At 50.2% G+C, this 13,440-nt stretch overlaps 4 protein-coding genes across 4 annotated transcripts; 2 read left to right on the top strand and 2 right to left on the bottom strand.

The window, feature by feature from the left end:
- The first annotated feature begins 72 nt into the window (after window positions 1-72).
- On the top strand, window positions 73-1,325 carry BDP55DRAFT_643619 (Alpha/Beta hydrolase protein). The gene has a single exon (XM_060573518.1). The coding sequence runs from the start codon at window positions 194-196 to the stop codon at window positions 1,178-1,180; it is 987 nt and encodes a 328-aa protein (XP_060436365.1). The 5' UTR covers window positions 73-193; the 3' UTR covers window positions 1,181-1,325.
- Window positions 1,326-5,042: 3,717 nt separating this feature from the next.
- Window positions 5,043-5,854, bottom strand: BDP55DRAFT_723117 (uncharacterized protein; the record flags this gene model as incomplete). The annotated part of the gene is made up of 4 exons (XM_060578703.1): window positions 5,043-5,198; window positions 5,259-5,426; window positions 5,507-5,743; window positions 5,813-5,854. 4 exons carry the CDS (start codon window positions 5,852-5,854, stop codon window positions 5,043-5,045), a joined length of 603 nt encoding a protein of 200 aa, XP_060436364.1.
- A 1,178-nt stretch (window positions 5,855-7,032) lies between these two features.
- On the bottom strand, window positions 7,033-9,061 carry BDP55DRAFT_626166 (major facilitator superfamily transporter; the record flags this gene model as incomplete). The annotated part of the gene is made up of 5 exons (XM_060571599.1): window positions 7,033-7,221; window positions 7,301-7,443; window positions 7,528-7,849; window positions 7,925-8,445; window positions 8,518-9,061. 5 exons carry the CDS (start codon window positions 9,059-9,061, stop codon window positions 7,033-7,035), a joined length of 1,719 nt encoding a protein of 572 aa, XP_060436363.1.
- An 876-nt stretch (window positions 9,062-9,937) lies between these two features.
- BDP55DRAFT_137682 (uncharacterized protein) lies at window positions 9,938-11,432 on the top strand. Its single transcript, XM_060565541.1, has 3 exons — window positions 9,938-10,456; window positions 10,568-10,915; window positions 11,114-11,432. Exons 1-3 carry the CDS (start codon window positions 10,173-10,175, stop codon window positions 11,151-11,153), a joined length of 672 nt encoding a protein of 223 aa, XP_060436362.1. The 5' UTR covers window positions 9,938-10,172; the 3' UTR covers window positions 11,154-11,432.
- The last annotated feature ends 2,008 nt before the right edge of the window (window positions 11,433-13,440 follow it).

The following is a 13,440-nucleotide window of genomic DNA, read 5'->3' as shown; positions in this document are numbered from 1 at the left end:
CTTTCGAGCTCAACTACATTTACTAATAAGGCCCCCTTTCCCCCGATTCCTTTGTCACCTTTGTAGCAATTATCTACCTTCAAAAATACAAACAACAGTTATTGCCTCGAGACCAAGGTCAAAAATAATCCAAAAAATCACTCGCAGAAGACTCCGCATTTGTATCGCCAAAACCACTGTGTCAACCTAGACGATGACGGCAGTATCCGCTAAATGTCTTCAAATCTCATCCTCCCTAACGTATTCATACTACTTTGCCAAGGCTACAAATATTGCACTCCCAACTCTTCTCTTCTTGCACGGATTTCCGTCAACTGCCATCGACTTCCGCCAGCAGCTAGAGCATTTCGCTTCCCAGGGCCATGGCGTCCTCGCACCTGATCTTCTTGGCTACGGTGGAACCTCCAAGCCAAAAGATCCACGAGAATACATGTGGCGCGCAATGAGCGCGCATATCAAAGCCATTTTGAATGCTGAGGAAATCGACGCGGTGGTAGGCGTAGGCCACGATCTGGGTTCATGGTTTCTGAGCAGACTGTACCACCTTTACCCGTCCCAGTTTAGGGGGTTGGTTTTCCTAGACGTCGGCTACTCTGTGCCGGGAGAGAAGTTTGACGTCGATATGATCAACCGTATGACGAAGGAGATGACGGGTGAAGAGAGATTCCGGTACTGGGATCTTTTCACGGATGACGAGGGTGTGGCACTCATGGATCGGAATGTCGAATCCGTAGTGTCTCTCATGCATGCTTCACCCGAAGTAATGGCTGCTAATCTTGGACCCCCAGGCAAGGCTAGAGACTGGGTTTCTTCTGCGAGGATTGCACCAGCACATTCTTTTGGCGACGCCGACGCTCAAGAAAGCAGCTACTTCCGGGAAAAGGTCGCCACATTCAAGGAAGGGGGGTGGAAAGGCCCGACAAACTGGTACAAGGCGCTACGAGACAACTTGTCATTTGAAGATGAGAAGGACATGGCCAAGGAACTTGAAGTACCGGTGTTGCTAGTTGGCTGTGGACGAGACGAAATGACGGTAGCCTCATTCCAGGATCAGGTGACGAGGCCGTGGGCAAAGGCCGGGTATGACTTTGAGGTGCTCGAGACAGGACACTGGGTTATGCTTGAGGATGCAGACAGTCTTACGCGTTTGTTGCAAGGTTTCATCAGCCGTTTTGGGTGAGGAAACGTGTGGTTCATTGTGGATATGAGCTATCTAACTCGGTTCCAATCGGTTTGTCCCCTATAACTCAAATATGCAAACCTGCAGCCTGCTGTACTGATCAATCGATCTCAAAGTAATCATCTTATATATATGTTGCATACACTATTCAAAATTGAGAAACGAATAAAAGAAATCAAGCACATCTTCAATAGGAAATAAGAGGCTGTAATAGGACACATGCAACGACTCAAGCTTCATTCAGACAAGAACAGGAAAGAAATCAAGGAAAACAGACAAAGAAGTCAGTAGGCCTGATTTAGCAGCTGCTGTATAGATGGCTCGAACATAGCATGGACACCTATGTTGATAAATTGCTGCACATTCTGTTGAGAAAGTACTGGCGTGTTGGTGTCGTCAGCGATGAACGATGTAGTTGCGGTGGGGGGAGTAACATGATCTCGCCATGCTACCTGAACCCTTGGATTAAGGGTTCGTCTTTGCAACTGGTACTCCAGGATAGTCCAAACATGGGAGATTGAGTATCATTACTAAGGCGGTTGACTGTCACAACTGCCTGTAGTGTTCAAGACCGCGTATCCTCACAATCTGGAATGATCAGAATGATAGGGATTCGGCGACTCAACTACATGGTCTAGTTTGGAGACCTTCTAAAACTCAATTTCATCAGCTGCCGATAGCAGTACCTCATACCGAGTATGCAGACTACCACAATTGAATCACCTCCTATCTAGGGAAACAACATACCGCCCGGGCATAGAAGCTTCTCTGGTTCATCGCCTGCCCACATCTAGCAATTGAACCATGAGTAGGGTCTTTGACACAAACAAACTCAACCATCCCGTCACACGAAAATCTACCTCCATTGTCGTTCCCAGAATACTTGCAATTCTTACGGCCATGTGCCGACTTCAAAGCTTTGATACTAACTAGCCAAGGCCTCTCTGTCAAAGAACAGCTTGGCGCCGCTTCTCCAGGACGGTCAGCCTTGCATACTTTGAATGTTGAGTCTTCTCCATCTCTCTACACCATCACCCACCCTTTTTGCGGGGCGATAGGCGATCTCGAACATGATAGCGACTCCCTCTGTGGGTTTTGAAGGGAGGTGGAGGCGGAGGTGGCGATCATTTTGAAGTTTGAGTGCTTTGCGGCGGCTTGCCTATGGTTTTAGAAGAAGCTGGTGCAGTCGGGTCCTTCGACCAGGAATAAGACCATAGCTTGGGAAGGCTCTGATATCTTACTTTGGGTGACAGTGACGGAATAAAAGACACCCTTGTGGGTTGCTGTCAGATTGACGGTGCACGACGAAGTTGAAGAAGGCGATGAAGTGGGTTTGGAAGTCGATTTGCGAGATTTGCTTTTGCCTCTATCTGTCGGATTGGAAGTCCAATTCGACCTCGAGGCAAGGGGCCCGCGCAGGGGCCACTTACAGACCGTACTTACGAGATCCACGGTCTGCCCAACCTCCGGTTGGAACCTCCCTTTTACACCTTACGCAGAAGTTAAATGTATATCGATTTTGACCTCTTCGTCACCCACGGTTCGAACCAATCCCTGTGATAGGAACACCAACATTATCGTTGTCCTTACCGTCGTCTTCATCGTCTCCCCCATCATCACGATCATAGTCCCTATTATCTGAATGGCAATTGCCGATTTTGAACTACACGATTTGGATACAGAATTTTGGAATCTTGACTTGAATGTTGGGAAGATTTGGTGCGTTGGCAGGTAGACAGCCAAAGCATGCGATAGGAGGCCCAGAATAGGGGAAGATGACTCATCGTAATCAGCATCAGAAAGATAGCAATGTGAAGGGGCGTACTGACATGGAACAACTGTGGGAGAGTCACTGCCGGAAGAAGTAGTGGTTGTGAAGAACGGCGTGGTACGCGTAATACTGCTGAGAGTAATGACAGGAATCAGGAGTGCGCCAGTCGGTAGTTCTGTAAGTTTCAACAACGTTGGAGTCTCATATACGACGGATAAGGTGGGAATCATGGAATCAGTCTTGGCTGGAGCGGTGGTAGATACAGGCGTGGCTAGGGAAGTTCCTGATTCTGTTGAGTACAAAGACGATGATGGGACGGAAACCAAAAATCTGGTATTTGGCGGTAATGATGATGTTGACGAGGTATATGGGTTTGACGTGGTTATCCTTGTATTCGTTGGGTCCCAACGAATGTGATATTCAAAAACGCCGAAGATAGTTCAGGTACGCTCGTGATTCTTCCGGCATTTGGCGTGAATGATGGCGATGTGTTACTAGTAGCCGAATGCTCTCTAGTAGCTGGGTGAGTCAAAGTTCCATTGTATCGCTCTGACGACACCGACGCCAGAGCGCTCGTGGAAGGGGAGACAGGACTTCCAGACGTTAGATCCCACGTCGAAGATTGGATATAGCCCGTGGTAGCAGGTACACTATTGCTCTTGCAAATTGTTAGCTTCGTAAACGACGGAGAGCCAATCAGCCTCACTTATGGAGTGTTTTGCCATGGCAAAGCGATAATCGAACTACAGATACCGGACTCTCTGAGGCAGGTGGGCTGGGCCGGTTGATGGACGAGCGTGGTCGTGTTCTGGCAGGGACTGGTAGAACTGATGGGTTCGAGATGTCCACGATAAACACTGATCTGCTTGTCTCCCGGAGTGGCTGTGTCGATTGGTTGAGTTCATTCAATTGAAAAAGAAAGAAAGCAAAGATCGCAAGATTGAAAAACTGATGATAGAATAACTAGCCCTTGATCTTTGACTCAAGGGCTCTATTAATAATTTACACCCAGTCTCTAGAAGCTGGGATGAGATAGACATAAAATCAAGTTAAGTCCTCGCTTCCTATGCACAACAGCAACCTGCAGTCCGGTGGCTTGTTTCTATCTGATACAAGGAGTATCAGAGAAATAGAGATCCTTATGCTTAATGAGGTGTTCTCAAGCTCTCAAGCGCAGTGTACACCGATGTAAGATAGCGTTCAGAAAGCATCCTTGCAGGCTATCGTCAGACAGCTCAGCCAGACCACAATAAAGAGGACGGAAATTGTGTTGCAACTCTTGCTTTCGTGAATCGTATGGCTCGGTTAAAGACAGTATTAGCATCGTACTAATGGATGTATGGCAAATGCACAACATGAGGCACGAAACGTTGTGCAACACAAAAAGGCCTCTCTTAAGCAATGGCACGGGCTTGTACGAACATAGAACGAGGAGAAATTCGGCGATGAGTGACGTTGTAGATCAATAAGAGCGTTTGGGTAGGACTCATTGAGAAAACTTCAATCTTCAACGTAGAGCCATGGCCCATTGAATTAAATTACTAGAAGCCTATCAGTCCATCCACTGATAGAAGGCATCTACATCATATCATTTTCCCAAGTAGATTGATAACGTGGCTTCAGTGTCGGGTAGAACGCCCCGTCGTGAAAGGCGGAATCAAGAATAATTATGTCAGCGTCTGCATTCTACGCGGAGCAAATATGAAGTATTGGGTATTCGAGGTACGTTTGGAACAACAATAATGACAAAATCTAAGTCACAATGGCTCCAAACTTAGACTTCATGTATTGCTCTCATATGCAGACCTCTGGAGTCCTCGCTTGCAAATTGTGCCATACCATCAGCTTGAAGATTATTGGCAAAACCTTTTGAATGTATTCACTAACTTCCACTATTGATCGTTTTATGCTAGGTTCGTCTCGGAAGGAATCAGGCTCTTAATGAAGTTGTTTATTTGGAGACATAATTTGGCCCGTTAATATCTCACGAGACGCATTGCCGACGGGTCATCATTTGTATTGAGCTACCATCAGAATATCGAAGTGGATCTGAACATTGACTCTGATAAATCAGCTATAAGGGTCATCCTTTCAGCAAGTCTGCTGGGTAAGAAAAGTGTAGTGACTCGGGAAGCTCAAAGTGCCTCTCGCCCGGGTGTCGCCGTCGGCAACAGTACCACACTTGCTCACAATGATGCCCATGTCGACAGCAATGTCACTGCAGTACACGCTCGTCTCAATAAATCGCTATTGGAGGGTTAGCATCTAGTTTTGATGTTGTGGAGCCCAACGAGGAGTGGCACTTACGTTGTTGCAAAGGTAGATAGAGCAGCTGTTGGAGCAGGCCACACGAGCGCAGGTGCTGGCAGGGACACTGCAGTAGTTGGTGCCCAGGTTAATCAGGCGGTTGATGGCGTTGGCGCATTGAGAGTAGTACGCTTCGACGTACGTTCCCGAGTTGCAGTTCCAGTTGTTCTTCATCTTGAGTTAGCTTTCGGTCGTCTATGTGCAAAAATAGGTTTAATAGCCTTCAAGAGTCCATCAAGTAGGCTTACGGTGGTCTGTCTAGCTTCCAAGCCTCCCTCAGACTCTTGGAAATCTTCCGCGTTGAATGAAGGGTTGAGGGCGAGGATCTGCTCGTAGATGGAGGAAGCATCGCCGTGAAGGGTGACATTCGGGCCGCCGACAGTGACCGGGCCGGTGAACGTCATCTCGGAGATGGGCAACAGCTTATCCTTCACCTCCTCAGCAGTTCGGTACTCCAAGCCATTGTCTGACGTAGCGGCAATGACCTGCGGGATTCAATTAGTCAAAAAGCTCAGTCGCAACTTATTCTATGCCTGAGTTAAGGTTATAATTACAGCCGATGCCAAAAGGGCAAGACCAGCGACAGTGAATCTCATGTTGAAAGGTACTTGGACTGAATTGGTCAAAGAGGTCAGACTGCTTCGAAACTGAAGATGGAGAGCGAAATAATTGCATGCTGCTGAGTACTGGTCATCTGTCTTTTATAGTTTTTCACATATTTTGAGTTATTTACACGTTAATAGTATTGAACCGACTCTGTAGTTGTGCCGTATTGCTTAATGTTGCATGTACGATCGCGGGCTGAATTCTGAATCCTTGGCAAAGCGGCGGCTCTGTTGCCCTGTCGGTTCCGCGATCCTACGTTTGGCTCCATGGGGAAGCTGGAAACTTAGGAAGGATCGCGGGCCGCACTAGCTCGTCAGCGCCACACTCAACTGGGGACCTCATGCCCTGCCAAGCGAGAATGCCATTGGTGACATCGGATAACCTCTTGAGCCTAATCCCATTTCTTCAAACATCAGGATTAAACCATTACATTGCCCCCAATGCGACTCTGACGACAGGCCACTTGTATCTTGGGTTCCTGGCCACGATTAGGCTCTCTTCGGGGACTGTGCAAGGCAAACGGATCGAAGCGAGGGCTTAGTCGCTTGGCCAGTGCGGAGACGCTGGGATTGAGGGGCCGAGCTCGCGGCGGCCGAGACCAATCGGTATTAATGAATAGAGAAGTTGAAGAGGCCCTTACTATGTCGGAAATCGAACCATCTCGTATTTCCATACCCTTGAGCGTTCCCAAGTCATGGTAGGTTGCTCTAGAGGAAGACCATATCGACGTTGCATAGGTAGTAAGCCAGCGTGGAACTAGTTGATGCCTACATGTTGAGTCCGAGGTTTGCGGCATGATCTACAGAATATTCATGGAAGAGGGATAGACTGTCTGGATCACGAGGTTATGGAACGATAGTTGCATACGAGCATACGAGCATACGAGCTGCGAAAGCATGACTAACTCAGATTATAGGTTCAACAAATTTAGTGACCTTATCGCGAGCTCTCTTGTTGCTATCTCCTCCATTTGCTTTTGTCTATCCTTCCGTATATACCATTCAGGTTCCCGATGACATGTTTTGCGTTCTTGGAGTGGACACTACGAAAGGAATCGTGTCCCTGGACATGTAACATCGTGTATTAACACAACCGGACGACTGCTTGCTGCTGAGGATTGGCTACAACCATACAACAGAGTCTCGGAGATGGAGTGACCAAACATGGTCTATTTGTGAGTACTTCGCAGACCGCGCGGGCTCGCGAAAAGTGCGGCGATGAGAGCAATGCCGGCAAAGGTGGTGGACGCGGCAAAGGCATACTGAATGCCTTCGTAGTAGACATGGCGGGCGGGTAAGCGCACTTCTACCGGGAGAGTCTTGAGGGCTGTCACGGAATGTCGAATCTCGTCAATGAGCTAAGTAGAGAAGAGTTGTCGTCAGCCTTATTGACCTTCTTTCATTAAGACCAGACAAGTAGAGACAAGAGGAACTTACTCTTGACTTGTCGGGAATGTCACCGAGGGCTTCCGGTAGCCGCACACTGAGCGTCGTCTGCACGATGGCAGAAGTTATCGCCACGCCCCAGACTGTGCCCAGAGAGCGAACGAGATACACTGTCGAAGCTGAAACGGCGTGGTCTATGGTAGTTGTGAAACGTGGTGTTAGTTGAGTCTACAATTGGCACCACGATTCCTTGATTCTTTCAAGGAAAGAAAACTCACCGGCATGGTCAAATGAAGCCAGAGTCGTGAAAAGAATCGCGGGGTAGATAATACCCTGTCCTAGATTCGCAGGGAAGATGTAAACCAGATACTTCCACTGCGAGTCCTGGAACTGGAGGGCCGTGACAAGAGAGTTGCCAAACAGCATCAGGAACGCGCCAGTGCGGACGAGCCAGATGAGCTTGCCCCAGCGAGACATGACGATGCCCGCAAACAGACCTCCGAGGGGTGTAGCAAGCGATGGGATCGCCAATCTCGCGCCGGCCTTGGTCGCTGAGTCGAGCAAAACTACCTGGAAGAAGAGCGGAAGCATGAAAAGATACTGAAATTCCCGTCATATCAGTAATCATGAGCCAAAGTTTGAGTAGTTCATAGCTTGCTTGTGCGATCTACGTACCGCATACGCCGCGAGTCCCGCGCAAACGTTGGAAATCTGCGTGAGAATGGGCAACTTTCCCCGTAGCATCCTCAAGGGGATAACAGGAATAGCCTTTGTCCGCGCCTCAACAATAAAAAACAACGCCAACAAGAGGACGCTGCCCATGAGCGTGCCAATGACGATGGGACTGCCCCAGGGCAGCTCATTGCCGCCCAAACTTAGACCAACGAGCTGAACAGAAATCGCCACGACCAGGAGGAGCGCCCCTGAAACGTCAACTCTCGACCAGATGGCCCTCCAGTCGTTGGTGTCGATATCGAATCCTCCCTCAGGGTTCTTGATCACTAGAGCACCCAGTGCAAGCGCCATGATGGAGACGGGCACCTGCAGCAGGAAGCACCAGCGCCAGCCGATGTGGTCGGCGATGGAGCCGCCAAACGAAGCTCCGGCCACGGCGCCGAAGCCGAACATGCCGTTCTGTAGGGCCTGGTACATGCCTCTCTTGCGGAAGGGAATCATGTCCGAGTTGACAATCGTAGCTATTCTCTCGCGTCAGTCGTCTCCTAGTTACATCGTTGCTAACTCCCGGGGGAACGAAATTATAAACTCACCCATCGTCATCAGACCGCCTCCTCCAAATCCAGTCAGCGCGCGCATGCAGTTGAGAAGTACCACATCACCCGCCAACCCGCAGCCGAGACATCCCAGCCCGAAAGTGATACTACTAACAAAGAAGCACACCCTCCGCCCGAAGATGTCAGAAAACCGCCCATACAGCGGCTGGAACGCGGTGCTCGTGACGAGGTACGAAGTCGTCAACCAGCTCGCCGTGTTAGCAGCGTCGAACTCGGAGCTAATGACGGCGTACGTCGCCGCCGTGATGGTCCCGTCGAAACCATAGAGGAAGACGTTAGCCATGATGGCGAGCTCGATCCAGACAAACCCTCGTGGCGGCTTCCATGACTCGCCGGCCTCGACTGCGGCGGCTGGGTCGCGGAGGAGGGGCTGGTCTTCGCGAAAGGCGGCTACGGCGGCGGCGGCTTCCGTGTTCGGGTCGGAGTACGGAGGCGGCGTTGATGCCGAGTTCGGAGGATTGGCTTGTGCTCTGCCGACTTCATCGTCCGAGAAGCGGGGCCGGGAGCGCGGGTTACTCATGGTTTGTGCCGGTTGGTTGATTTTTGATGGAACTCTATTTGAGTAAGGCTTGTTGAAATGCTGCTTTGGAGTGAATGTAGCCGGGATTAGATAGAATGCTTCCGTTGGATGTGAAACAATGCGATTGGGTGTGGGGATGGTAACTCGCGGTGCATGGGAAATCTCGAGCAAAGAGCAGAAGGGGAAACTCTAGAAGGTACTATGCATGAGGCAATCTTTCTTGCAACTCCTAGTGTACTTTACTAATTGATACTGGTCTGTGCTACCAGGGTATAAGGAGATGATGGCCCAGCGATATTTTGCCATGGAGAAATTTCTGCACTTTCATGACTCCCTCCCGATGGAGAACCGGCGCACAAGGCCCGGATAATGTCCGTTTCATGCATGCTGTTAGGGGGCTACCGGGTGCCGGGTCGGATCGACCAACGTCAACGATTTCTTCATGCTGGAGTTGATAGTGGAGGCAGATGTTGCACCATCGGCATGTAAAAGCACGCAATCAAGAATGACGGACATTGAGCTCGTAGATGTCGCAACTCTTTTCTTTCATCGACTGTCGTCCTACAATGCGTTCTGAACGGGTTGTTGATACTGACGGAGAGCCGCAGCGGCTCCCGGGCCACCGGAGTCGCAACTGACATTATCAAGTAGCCTCTTCTAGGTCCGTCTTAGTGGAAACGCTGTGCGTGTCCCACAAGTAAAGGAGTCTAAAATCCCGTGCCGAATCTGATAATTCCGCGGCAAGATTGAAAGATCAGAAGGCTCAACACCAGTAGGATATACCCGTGGGCATGGTGTACCCCGAATGGCTCAAGCCGAGCACGTCATCTCGACAGGGCTCTCAAGCTTTACGGACAGTTATTTAGGTTACTTAACCTTCTCGACAGGGCGATACGTCTCATTCGGCTTCTCCAGACTATGCCAATCGCCGCCGTCTGATACTAGGGTGTACCAAACGAGGCAAAGCAGTGGTTTCCCACTGCTATCTTCCAAAGCAAGACCTTCTTGAAGAAGAAATGAAACGAACAGCCTTATTGGCAGAACCAGACAGAACATTACACTGCGCCTGGACAACTTCCTTCGATTGATCGAGTATGTCACGTCGCGGCAGATGATAGCTAACCTATACTCCAGACAATCTCACCTGAAACTTCCGTGGAAATACATCCACCAAACGCACAAGCCTTGCAGTAACCATTCGAATCCATCAACAATGAGGCCAAAAGTGGCCGCAGCTACAATATTCTTGAGGCTATGGAAAGCTTGCAAACTGATGATGTCGACGACAACGCCCGCCACGGGCGTGTGCCCTCATGTTCGTTCACGACGCCTGCGTCGAGCGAGAAGATTCTGCGCATTCGTGCCGGTGATGGTCGCTGGCTTACTCAATCCTAGGTATGTTGGCGAACAAGCCAAACAAGTACATACAGAGCATGTGTTCTATGCCCCGGCTGATCGAATCTTTGGTCCATGAATACAACCAATTCGAAGCTAAACAACATATAGCTTGAACTTGGAAGGAAGATCATGCGACTTCAATTGCCCTCCGTTGAGACCTCAGAACCTGAGCCTGAAAAGTGGAGCATGTGCTAGACTTCCAAAATCTCGCTTACATAACTCTGACCCACGTCACCTGACAAATAAAATCGCAGCCGCCGCAGAAATTTTTGCATATGCCTTTCCTTTCGACCATCACCAAAAACCAGCAAAAGCCGATAACTTTCGGGGGATCAGACGCGCGAGCAGAGAAACGTTTCAACGAATCCAACATACAAGTCTTATTTTGGCTGCTGCTCGTAGGTTCAATATTGAAGACGTCTGCAGACGCCGTCTGATCCTCAAGAATCACTCCAGGTATGTGAACCTTTTCTCTTCGGTCGTCATGCGTACCTTCCCCCCTCGTCTTAAAGATGATTTGGATTAATCTCCATTTGTATTTGATATCTTATTAAATGATTTTTATTCACACTGAAAATTCTGAAAACGACATCACTTGTTATACTCTTGTTCGTTCAGTTCTGGAAGCACTCAGTCGACTAACAAGACTCTTAGGCTTATCTGCAATTATATATCTTCAGGTTTGAGGCCTTGAGTGTTGGATTGGTTGGCTAGATACTATGAATATCGTGGATTTTAATGCAAATGCATGTTTTCATAATGAATCTGTCGTACACGTGATGACTTCGTCTGACGCTCACGGCGGAAGAGAGAGCAGACATTGAATATCTTACGTGAATCGTCTTGGCAAGTCCCCGTCAAATATTGCTACCGAGACGTCGGTGATCCCCGGGGGGCGTGGTGATGCAGGCCCCATCTCCGATTGAGTGCCTCCGGGCCAATGATGACCCCGCCACGATGACAAGCCGCGACAGGACGCAGGTAGGCGGGCACTCGCGCGGCTCTGCGCCTCCAGCAAGCTCCAGTCTCCAGTGCTTGGGAGGTCTCGGGATCTCTGGAAACTCCGTACTTCGTAGGGACAACGACGGTGAGCGAGCAGTTCGTTGCCGCACGCGTGGGCGGTGCAAATGAGCCACCGGAAGGAGGGGGGTTTACCTGCAGGTCATGGTCAAGTGCCGGTTTAGCCTGGTTGGAAGGAACCAATGTCGATGAGGTTTCCCAATGGCACACTGACCTTGGAAGAGCACCTTAATGCAGCAAATTAAGGGAGTGATTCCTGGAAGTAGATCTGGGGGAAACGACCTAGTCGGTTTCCCGTCCAGAGTCCCAGCATTGTTCATAGAGTCAAGGAAAGTTGGAACTTGGCAGTGGGCGGCATGTCGTGGCAGACAAACAGGGCCTATCCCGACAAGCCGATCTCTTTGTTTCTCGCCAAACGACTGTTCAAACCGTGACAGAGTCGGCGATGGAGTTTCGGGCTCTCTGGTGACTTGAAAGGTAGCGACTAGAGAGTACCTTGGGCAATCTCCTCTCCATCAACCACGAGGCCAGACCAGGGCCAATGTGGGGGGTTTCTCGCTAGAGTGTTTCTTCGCGCTTCCCGAAAGATTCCAGCCTCCAGAATATGGCCTAGCAGCACATAGTGCAGGGCAACGATGGGATTGGGCGCAACTGTGAATGCCTATCTGTACCATGACGACACCAGGCTGCGATGAGGCGGGGCAGAAGTTTCCAGGGTTCAAACTGTGAGTATTGGACGCGATGCGATGCATCTTTGAACTCTGCCGCCACGGACGCCGTCTGATCTGTCAAGATTGTCAAGAATGCTAGCTTGGCCTCTCCCGAGGGTTAAATGTATACTTTAACGTTGTAGCCTCATGGGGGAAGGTTGCACGACGAGTCGTTCGTCCATTTCCGCATGCTGCGCACAGCAGGCTCAAACTGTGCCGGGTGCTACGCTCTCTCTCTCTCTCTCTCTCTCTCTCCTTTTCAAATCCTCCTGAACTCTCTTCTCCTCTTGGTCGTGTCCGCGGGGTATCCTTTTCTTCTCGAAGTCTGACCAGGTGTCCTAGATGACAAGGATGGGGGGCGGATGACAAGGCCGCCCGGGGATGTCACGGCCTGTCATTGCCCTGAGCCGCCCACCCTCCCAGCTTCGGATGGCGTGCCGCACCAAGTCTGCCTGGTCACAAGGCTGCCTTGCGCCGTGATCCCAGGTCTCTTGGTACTCTGGGTTTTTGTTGGGAAGGAGGGTTATTCAGACTGATGTTGGAAGGACTTGTCCGCTTCATGTCTCGCCCGTAGTCAGTTCTCAGTAGACTAGCGACGGACGAGCGTCTGATGCTTTTCTCGTGGGGTTGGATTTGTAGTTGCGGTGGCCAGTGCAAATGACGTAAGAGCATTGTTATCGCTAGCCCCTTGGCAACCCTTCGATAGCAGGCCAGGTGCAAGAGTATGTAGGCTTGGGCATTTCGGCGTCGCAAACTGTCGAGAAGTACAGGTCAGGAAGGCTGCCTGGAGGCGATTAGGTACTATCAAAATATGAGAAAAAGCGTCTCTTTCGGGTTAGATGTAGGTACTTACTTGCCTTCTTCTGTGCCCTGGTCGAGTCCGAACGCTTTGGAGACTGAATGCAAATAGTAGCGTGGGCTGTCAAGAGTCAGAGGTGACGGTGACATGGGACACCCTTCAACAGACCGTAGCTTGCTGCACATTAGTACTGCAATAGCAGTTCCTTTCCCGTCCGCTGACCTTGGCCGGACCGTCTGGAGTATTCGTAAGTCGTGGCCTGGGCGGCGGGCACCGACAAGACCGGGCCCAGAAACGAGGTCTGGCTGATCCCGTCCCATCCATCAATGTTTCGCGCCCTGGTCGGGATGGAAGGGAAAGCGTCAGGGGGATGCCTCACAATGATCAACGATAGCTCCTCGGAGAGTGAAGAGGAGAGTCCAGAGTACGCTAGGATATGTAGGAAGGTAGGA

Source organism: Colletotrichum godetiae, assembly GCF_030913485.1.
Source record: "Colletotrichum godetiae strain CBS 193.32 chromosome Unknown BDP55scaffold_2, whole genome shotgun sequence".
Classification (NCBI taxonomy): domain Eukaryota; kingdom Fungi; phylum Ascomycota; class Sordariomycetes; order Glomerellales; family Glomerellaceae; genus Colletotrichum; species Colletotrichum godetiae.
This window is presented reverse-complemented; position numbering and strand designations above follow the sequence as displayed.